Source organism: Pelecanus crispus, chromosome 13 (genome assembly GCF_030463565.1).
Source record: "Pelecanus crispus isolate bPelCri1 chromosome 13, bPelCri1.pri, whole genome shotgun sequence".
In the NCBI taxonomy this organism is placed as follows: domain Eukaryota; kingdom Metazoa; phylum Chordata; class Aves; order Pelecaniformes; family Pelecanidae; genus Pelecanus; species Pelecanus crispus.
The window spans coordinates 629744-639357 of record NC_134655.1 but is presented as its reverse complement, the minus strand read 5'-3'; the positions used below and the strand labels follow the sequence as shown (position 1 = coordinate 639357).

The 9614-nt window shown below is 56.1% G+C and overlaps 2 protein-coding genes across 2 annotated transcripts; one reads left to right on the top strand and one right to left on the bottom strand.

The window, feature by feature from the left end:
- The first annotated feature begins 631 nt into the window (after window positions 1-631).
- Window positions 632-4165, top strand: ERCC6L (ERCC excision repair 6 like, spindle assembly checkpoint helicase). The gene has a single exon (XM_009482281.2). The coding sequence runs from the start codon at window positions 647-649 to the stop codon at window positions 4163-4165; it is 3519 nt and encodes a 1172-aa protein (XP_009480556.2). The 5' UTR covers window positions 632-646.
- A 2746-nt stretch (window positions 4166-6911) lies between these two features.
- PIN4 (peptidylprolyl cis/trans isomerase, NIMA-interacting 4) lies at window positions 6912-8120 on the bottom strand. Its single transcript, XM_075720833.1, has 4 exons — window positions 8081-8120; window positions 7906-7973; window positions 7620-7739; window positions 6912-7072 (listed from the first exon to the last, which is right to left on the bottom strand). Exons 1-4 carry the CDS (start codon window positions 8118-8120, stop codon window positions 6914-6916), a joined length of 387 nt encoding a protein of 128 aa, XP_075576948.1. The 3' UTR covers window positions 6912-6913.
- Window positions 8121-9614: the final 1494 nt, after the last annotated feature.

The following is a 9614-nucleotide window of genomic DNA, read 5'->3' as shown; positions in this document are numbered from 1 at the left end:
GGCCCCGCCCCGCGCTGTCACGTCGCTCCGAGGCCCCGCCTCCCCCCTCGGCGCTGATTGGCTGCAGGGCCGTTCATTTGCATGGCCCAGCGGGCAGCGCGGGGCAGGACGGGAAGGCGTTTGAAGCGCGGGGCGGCAGCCGCAGCGCGGGTGTCATGGCGGCCCTGGAGGAGGAAGAGGAGCGGTACCGGCGGTGAGCGGGGCCGGGCCTAGGGCTGAGTTGGACGGGTCGGGCCGGCCCGGGGGCGGTCGGTGGGCTCGGGGGCGGCGGTGCGGGCCGGGCCGGTGTAGGCGGCCCCGGCCCCGTCGGTGCTGTCACGGTGGTTCTTGCAGGCTGGTGAGCGGCGCGAAGGCGGCGGCGGGCAGCGGGGAGCTGGAGGAAGCGCTGAGGCTATTCCGGCTGGCGGCCGCCATCCGCCCCAGCGAGAAGCTGCAGGGCCGGATGCAGCGGGTGGAGGAGGCGCTGGCCGCGGCGGCGGAGCAGGAGGAGGAGGAGGAGGAGGAAGGCTTCGTGGACGTGTGTGGCAGCGGCCTGCTGATCTACGGGGAGATGCACGGGAAGCTCTTCCAGCACCAGCGGGAAGGCGTTGCCTTCCTGTACCGCCTGCACCGGGAGGGCAGGCCTGGCGGCATTCTGGCAGACGACATGGGCCTGGGTAAGACCATCCAGGTCATCGCCTTTCTCTCGGGCATGTTCGACGCCGAGCTCATCCGGCACGTGCTGCTCATCATGCCCACCACCCTGGTCAGCAGCTGGCTGGCGGAGTTTGCTCGCTGGACCCCGGGCCTGCGCGTCAAGGAGTTCCACGGCACCAGCAAGACGGAGCGCACCAGGAACCTGGAGAGGGTCCAGAGGAAGAACGGCATCGTCATCACGAGCTACCAGATGCTCATTAACAACTGGAAGCAGCTCACCAGCAGCCACGAGCAGGAGTTTGTCTGGGACTATGTCATTCTCGACGAAGCGCATAAAATCAAGTGCCCGTCTAACAAAACAACTAAGTGCGTCTATGCCATCCCTGCCAAGCATCGCCTCCTCCTCACGGGCACCCCAGTGCAGAACAACCTGCGGGAGCTGTGGTCCTTATTTGACTTTGCATGCCAAGGCTCGCTTTTGGGAACGGCCAAAACTTTTAGAATGGAATATGAGAATCCTATTACTAGGGCAAGGGAGAAGGATGCAACTCTAGGTGAGAAAGCACTGGGGCTAAAGATTTCTGAGAATCTAATGACAATTATAAAGCCATATTTCCTCAGAAGAACCAAAGAAGATATCAAAAACAATTGTGCTGACAAACCAGGCGCTCCCCTTCCTGAGGATCCAAGTGAGAATAGCGCTCCTGTCATGCCATCTCTTGCCAGGAAAAATGACTTTGTTGTGTGGGTGTACTTGGCACCAGTGCAGGAAGAAATCTACAGGAACTTCCTCTCTCTGGATCATGTGAAAGAAGTGCTGATGACAACCCGATCACCTCTGGCTGAGCTGACTGTCTTGAAGAAGCTGTGTGACCACCCCAGGCTTCTGTCTGCAAGAGCATGTATCCAGCTGGGCTTGGAAGACCAGGAGGACTCTGAGCAGGATCACAGGAGCGAGGCAGGTACGCTTGCAGGCGCTAATAAAATAGATCATCTCTCTGATGAGACTGTGATTCAGGAGTCTGGGAAAATGCTGTTCCTTGTAGGACTTCTAGAAAGACTGCGAGAGGAGGGACACAGAACCCTGGTATTCTCACAGTCGAGGAAGATGCTGGATATCATAGAGCATGTCTTGTCTCGCAGGCAATTCAAGATGATGCGTATTGACGGAACGGTAACGCACCTGACAGAACGGGAGAGGCGCATCAACGCCTTTCAGAGTAACAAGGACTACTCCGTCTTCCTGCTCACCACTCAAGTTGGTGGCGTTGGTATAACCTTAACAGCAGCCAGCCGAGTGGTGATCTTTGATCCCAGCTGGAATCCGGCTACAGATGCTCAGGCTGTAGACAGAGCTTATAGGATCGGGCAAAAAGAGAACGTAGTAATTTATAGACTGATTACCTGCGGTACGGTGGAAGAGAAAATATACAGGCGACAGGTATTTAAGGATTCTTTAATAAGACAGACTACCGGTGACAAAAAGAACCCATTTAGATATTTTTCCAAACAGGAACTAAGGGAGCTTTTCACATTAGAAGATACTCGAACATCTGCAACTCAGATCCAGCTGCAGTCTTTGCACGCCACCCAAAGAAAGACTGACCCACAGCTGGATGAACACATTGCTTACTTGCACTCTCTGGAAATGTTTGGCATTTCTGATCATGACTTGATATATACGAGGGAAATGGCTCACGAGGAGCAGGTTGAGAGCGAAGAAGCCCATCAGTACATTCAACAGAGGGTACAGAAAGCCCATGAGCTAGTTCAGTTAGAGTCTCAGCTTAATGACCAGAGGATGCAGGGGATCAGAAATGCTTGTGAAGAGATGTGGCAAAGGCCAGCAGAACTGGTTTCCAAACCAAAGAAGTTGTCTCCAGGGCTGAACAACATAAATCACTTTGTTTCACCACCAGTACCTGATAAAGATGAAAATGACAAAGTTATTGATCTTACAGAGGACAAGGAGGTCCAGGTTCTTAATGTCAGCTCCAAAATGATGACTCTGACTATCGATGACTTGGGTGAAGAGAAACTGGCACAAGATGTGTCTGCTATGGATACAGAGCTGCTTAATACCAGCAAGACAGTGAAACAATCCAATAGTCAAGAATCTGAGCAAAAGCTTGAATCAAGCATTATACCATCATCACCTGGACTTTATCCACTCGATAAAGAGAGTCAGAGTCTTGAACAGAAACAGTGTTCCCATGTAAATTCAGACAGCTTGACTGAGGCAGGGAACAGCCTGTCTGGACGTTCCTCTAATGAGTCTGGTATGGCTGATGATCCCAAAAGGTTAAGAGATGCAGAAATGTCAGATCACGTACTTGGCCCACATGCTACCTTCGGGACAGATAAGAATGACGTTTCCGAGCTAGCTTTGGCTGCTGCAGCACCAAGTTTATCAAACATTATGCCAGAAATCCATGCTGGGCTCCAGAAGTCTCAAGTGCTGGAAACCAGCCTGGAGAGTATGTCTGTACCTTCTCTCCAGGATCAAGTTGACTTCAATCTGGTCTTGGAAGAGTCTGAAGATGGATGGCAAGATGCCTCAAATAGGGAAAGATCACTGGAGCACCCAGAAAAGGAGGGCTTCCAACTAAAAGCAGAAAGCTTTTATAAATCTCCAACAAAAAAATCTCCAACAAAAACTTGTTTAAGCGAGAACAGTAACTGTGGAAAACCCTGTCACACAGCTGAAGAAGAGCCAAATAACTCCCTGCAAGGGAGTGAAGCATCAGAGGAAAGCACTGATGCCCTCACTTTTGGTAGAAAGAAATGCTTAAGAAGAATTGTTTCAGACAGTGAGGATGAAGACCATTCCATTATGATCTTGGAGGAAAACCAGTCTGAAAAAAGACCCTCTCCCCTGAGCAGCCCTCTGCATCAATTTCTGGAAGGAATTAGTGCATCCACTCCTAAATGTGACAGAAGAACAGCAAAAGCCATCTTTTCTCCCCAGCTAACTAACAGTGGTAACAGGTCTACCGCTTCCAGGCGATCTCTAATCAACAAGGTGGTTGATGAGGTTGAGGATATTGGAGAAATCATGGGAACGACTGAGGAAGAAGATGATGATGACAGTGATGAGGAGCAAGACTACCTTGTGGAAGAGGCTGAAGAGTGTAGTGGGGAATCTGCCGAGCCTGAAGAAGAACCTGCTGGAGAAACACTTGACACAGCTGAGGAATCCTTCCATCTGGACAGTCTGCCCTCTGAGCAGTCTGAAGCAGATGAGACAGAGTCAACTCAGGAGGAATCCACTGGTGACACTGAGCTTCAGTCAGGGGAGCAGATAGACTACTTCACCCAGGAAAGCGTCTCCGAAAAAGAGGTTGGTCAGAGTTCCCCTCCTGCTGTAGGTGACTACAATACCTTGGTAGACAGTGGGAAGAAACTTAAGGATGATGGAAAACTACAGGAGGCATTGAACTGTTTCCTGCAAGCTCTTGACATAAAAAGTGGAGATCCTGAAGTTATGCTTATGACTTTAAACTTATATAGACAGCTAGCCCAGAAATGAAATATCTATACCTTTTATCAAGTACAGTCTTTTTCTCGTTAAATGTTTGTCTGAAGTACATCACTGTGATATTTTTTTTTTTCTTCCTTGAACTAGCTTAAGACTGATGGCTGCAATATAGACTAATTTCATGGTGACTGAACAAATTCAGCATCTCCTCCTGCATGAGGAAATGGTCTAAGAATCTAGCTGTTAGGTGCTGGGGAAAGGACTTCACTGTGGACTCAGTTCACAAAAATGAAAACAGTTCATGCTCTTGTCTGATTATTTAATAAAAGCCTTCTTTATATCTAAACCCCTCTCCAAGCTTGCAGCCCTGGCTTCATTTTTCTGCCCTTCAGATTCTGTCACCGCCTCTCTCTGGAGAGGATGCTGAGGCTATGGCTCCATGGCAGCTGCATGCTGTTTAAACTCAAGCTGATGTAGTTCCTCCCTCCTTGACTTGAAATAAGCAGATTTGTCTGCCTGAACGTCACCCACCGTTTGGGTGAGCTGGATGCTGATGCAAAGGAGAGAACAGAGCTACTGCAACCTGGTTTTAAGTTGGTCTGAGAATGTATTTGCTGTGGAGGATCAAAAAAAAAAAAAAAGGTGGTTGCTGCTATAAATCCTCCAAGCGATGGAGGCCAGCACACCATCTGCCTGGTACCAGGTCTAACGCCGAATGTGGCACTGCAGAAACCCTTCTGCTCAAATCCCTGCCAGCCTGCGGTTGCTGCAGAACGGGTATGTAGGTGGGTGGGTGCAGAAGGACTGGAATAGCAATTAAATCTTGACTGCTGCAAGGTGCTAAACACCTCAAACCTTTTGGTATTGCTAGAAGAGTCAAGGACTTCAAAGGAGTCTCCAGTCTGACCTTGTTTGGCCCCCCCCATCTTTATTTCCCTCCAAGTAGCACAGTCAAAGCCTGCTCTTGCACAAAGTCAGCAGGAGGGGGAAATACTGATTTTAAAGTTTTGAGCTGCTTATCCTCTGGTAAGGAAATCCTCTAACCCTCTTCCCACATATAGTTTAGCTGTTGCAGATTAAATATTTCTTTCTGGTACTGTAGGTGCTATAAAGTGGGTTCATAGATCAGAACCATGCCAGCTTAAAATCAGAACCACCTTGTTCTGGCTTTTTGCCATGCCCTGCTTATCTGACTTGCCCCTCTGCCACCACACTGAGATAAACCTGGCTGGGGTACGCTCATCACTGTGACCATCTTCTGTATGGTCTTCCCTTGCAACAATACGGCAGTGAATTTTGATGCTCCCTCACGCCATGTGCACATTTAGTGCCTAGCAAGTTTGCCTACAGTGTGATAGCAAGGGACACTTGCACACCTGGCTAAGTTTTGCGGTTTTTGGAGAAGAAACTGGTCCACTGAATTTGAATCCTTTGTACTAGGAGACATGACAAACACAAACAATGATCCTGTTGGTACAGGAGATGTGCCAATGTGCTTTTCCTAATAGGTAGAACAAAGTTCTGGTAGCTTGGAAACAAGTAGTTTATTAATAGAGCATTCCTTAAATGAGGCCACATCTGCTCTTCTACTGTGGGAAGGCCTGTCTGCCTTTCATAACAAACTATTAATGAACTAGAGCTCTGCAATCATTCATTGGCCTCTCTGAGCTTTCCATTAACAAAACAAACACCCCAGAAAGGGAGGGAGGAGAAAGACCTGCCCTGCTTGTGGTCTCACCTCTTCCTTGTCTGTCATCTTGGGAAAGGCCTTTTGTTCTCTTTGATGTTTTCTCCCCATCTCTGAGCCCTCTGACACTGCACGGTGCTCTCCTGCAAACAAAGCCGGTGTCTGTTGCCAGAGACGTGCCTAGTTTGAGTGCTGCCTTTCAGGAGGAATGGGAAATCACTGCACTGGGATATTTCTTTGCTAAGATCCAAGGGGCAGGAGACATAATGAGCTGTCTCATTCGCATCAATCATGCTGTCCTTCAGGTAGTTTTACTAGAAAGCCTAGCAGGCTGCGCCTCAGCCTGAGATGTGCACTGCACACCTAGCAGTGGGGGAATGCAGGAGCAAAAAGCAAGCGTTTAGTGACTTGCCTCTCGTTCAAGCCTAAGTTACACAATTTCTTCCCCCAGCTTTGAGTGGATAAGGTGTAGCTTTAGGCATGGGTAATGTTGTACTCGGGAGGACTCCTTTCCCCAACTCCCCTGCCCTGCTACTGCTCAGCCAAGGTGCCTCCAGCGCTGGCCTGGCCCACGCCGCTGCTGGGTGACTGCAAGAGCAAGGCGCCTGCCCGGGGCAGCGACCACGAGCTCTGGCTGCAGCGTTACCCCCCCTCGACCAAAGGGACTGTCCTCCCAGTCCAAGTCTGAGCTCTGGAGCAGAAACCGTAGCGTAGGAGCTGTCTGCATCCTCCCTGGCGAGGATGCGGATAAAGATCGAGGCCCTGGGGAACCCCTCTTTCCCTTTCTGCATCACTTACATTTGCAGAGAAAAGCCTGAGCAGCTCATTCAGGTGGAGAGATTGCTGTCTCCGCAACAGGAAAAGCAAGAGGCTGGCCTGCCAGACAAAGCAGATTTCAACAACTGTGAAACGCTCTTATTTCACCTTTTCCAGGGAACGCTTTACCTCTCTAGGCAGAGCCCTGTTCTCTGCCAGCTGTAATCTGCGCGTCCTGCCGTGACAGCAGGCTGCCTCCAAGCATGCTGCTGGTTACGACCAACTTGCTCCAAGGTCAAGGTGTCCGGGAAGCTCTCAGGAGTCAAGCAGTCAACAAGGTAATGGTCACTGATATTTTATTTTCTACCTTCCACCATGATAATGTGGTACCCGAACTTTGTTTTGACAGGAGGGTCTGTATACACTGGCTTGTCCATGCTGCTCACGGGCAAGGCGAATGCTGCTTCCTGGAAAGGTCCTACCATGGAGCCTCTGGTCATCCAGCCCAAGTCTCCCTGGAACAAGGAACCATCAGGGTTAAGCTTTGAGAATCTGCACCGCAACAGCGGCTTTATCAGCAGGGAGGGTGGGCGATGTGGCCGTGGGAGAAGAAACCTGTCCCGGCAGCATCTGCCTTGGCAGCGTGCACCACTGCGAGGGAGGACGGCACAAAGAGCTCCTCGCACAGGGCTGCCTCCCGGCAAACACCGGCCGGCTAAAGCCATGGCAGCCTTGGGCTCTGCCCTGCTGCTGCCGCACAGGGCTCGCGTGCCTCAGCGCTGCTGCAGAAAAGTATTTACGGCTGAGCTGCTGGCGCCTACTTGTGCCTTTGCCTAGCAGTTAAGGCTGACCACAACCAGCGTTTGCCCACCCCGCTGGCAACGCTTTGCTCGAAGCTATCGAAACAAGCTTTTTGAAGGCAGCCGGCAAAGAATTCCCAAAACCAGTCTCCTGCAGGCATGCAGTGCTGAAAGCCAGGAGGAGACTGGGCTCCCCCAAAGGCCGCTGTCCCCAAAGGCCGCTGTCCCCTGGCCGGGGAACGCCCGTGGGCGCAGCACATACCCCTTGCCTGGCCTTGTCCTCGCTGTACTGCGAGGCGACTTCACTGAAGCGCAGGCCGGACTTCAGCTTCTCCATGGCCTCCATGGCTTTGCCGTGCTTTTCGCAGAGGATGTGCCGAACCTGGGAGCGGGGAGCGAAGAGGGGCCGTGGCAGGCGGGCCGGGCCGGGCCGGGCCGGGCCGGACCGGACCCCTCCGTGTGCCGGGGGAGGAGCGGGGAGACCCCCACCACCCCCGAGGGACCCCGCCCGGCCCCCGCCGACCCCGAGGGGCCCCGCCTGGGCTCACCTTCACGGCGCTGCCTCCTCCCTTCGGGCCCTGGGCTTTGCCCTCGCCGCTGCCGCCGCTGTCGCCGCCTGCGAACGCAGCGCCCTGAGACCGGCCCGGCCCTCACCGCCCCCGGGCCCCCCACCCGCGCCCGGCCGGGCCGCCCCAGCCCCCGCCGGCCCCCGGCCCCGCTCACCCTTGCCCGCCTTGCCGCCGCCTTTCCCTTTGGGAGCCATCTTGTCGCCCTCAGGCCCCGCCGAGGCCCCCGGGCTGCCCGCGGCGCGCCGGGATGGGGCTGCCCCCGCCTCTGCCCCTGCCACCGCCCCTGCTCCTGCCCCTACCCCTGCCGCCGCCCCTGCCCCTGCCACCGCCCCTGCCCCTGCCGCCGCCCCTGCCCCTGCCGCCGCTCCGGCCCCCGCCCCTGCCCCTGCCGCCGCCCGGTGCCCGGCGCCCGCCCGGCCGCCCCAAACCCGCCCGGCCCCAGGACCCCGCGCTGGGCCCGCCCCGGCGGAGGCTGAAGGGCGGCTGCGGCCTGGGCCCGGCGGCGCCGCGGGCTGCTCCAGGAGCCCACCCCGGCTGTCCCCGGCACCCAGGGCTGTCCCCAGCGCCCATCCTGGGCTGTCCCCGGCACCCAGAGCTGTCCCCAGCACCCAGGGCTGTCCCCGGCACCCAGGGCTGTCCCCAGCGCCCATCCTGGGCTGTCCCCGGCACCCAGAGCTGTCCCCAGCACCCAGGGCTGTCCCTGGCACCCAGGGCTGTCCCCAGCGCCCATCCTGGGCTGTCCCCGGCACCCAGAGCTGTCCCCAGCACCCAGGGCTGTCCCCGGCACCCAGGGCTGTCCCCAGCGCCCATCCTGGGCTGTCCCTGGCACCCACCCCAGGCTGTCGCTGGCACCCCGGGCTCTCCCCAGCACCCAGAGCTGTCCCCAGTGCCCACCCCAGGCTGTCCCTGGCACTCGGGGCTGTCCCCAGAACCCACAGCTGTCCCCAACACCCAGGGCTGTCCCTGGCACCCACCCTGCCTGCCCCAAGGAGCCCAGACTGGTCCCCCAGCCCACCCCCCCCCCCCCCCCGCCGACTGTCCCCAGCACCCACCCGGAGCTGCCCCTCGCACCCACCCAGCACCCCAGGCTGACCCCAGCACCCAGGGCTGTCCCTGGCATCCATCCCACCCGCCCCCAGGACCCCAAGTGTGTCCCCAGCCCCCCCACACCACCCCCAGCACCCACCCCGGGCTGTCCCCGGTACCCAGAGCAGTCCCCAGCACCCCGCAATGTCCCTGAAGGACACGCGATGCGTGGCAGACGGCGTGAGAGGCCCCGGCGGACGGGGCTGCATGGGCCCCGCGCTTGCCAGCGTCCCCTCCAGCCACCCCGGGGGGTGTCGGGGTGCCTGTTCCACCCCCCCCCCCCAGCACCCTTCCCCGGGGCTCTGGCCCCCCTCGGCAACCGCAAGAACCAGCACGCACAGGCAGCCTCAGCAGGGAGCAGTTTACCAAGCTGGCGAGATTAAAAAGTACAACATTCAGAAGTACGCACCATGGCGGGCCGGCCCCTGCCCTGCGGGACCAGGGGATGCCGCCACCGGCCGGGCTCTCCCCAGGGACCGCGAGCTGCTTTTCCCACAGCCAAGCAACCGCAGAAACAGTCTGCACCCACGGCCGGAGGGAGGAGGAAGCAAGGGGCCAGGGACGAGCTCTCAGCCCAGAGCTGGCTGGCTCCACCGGGAAGA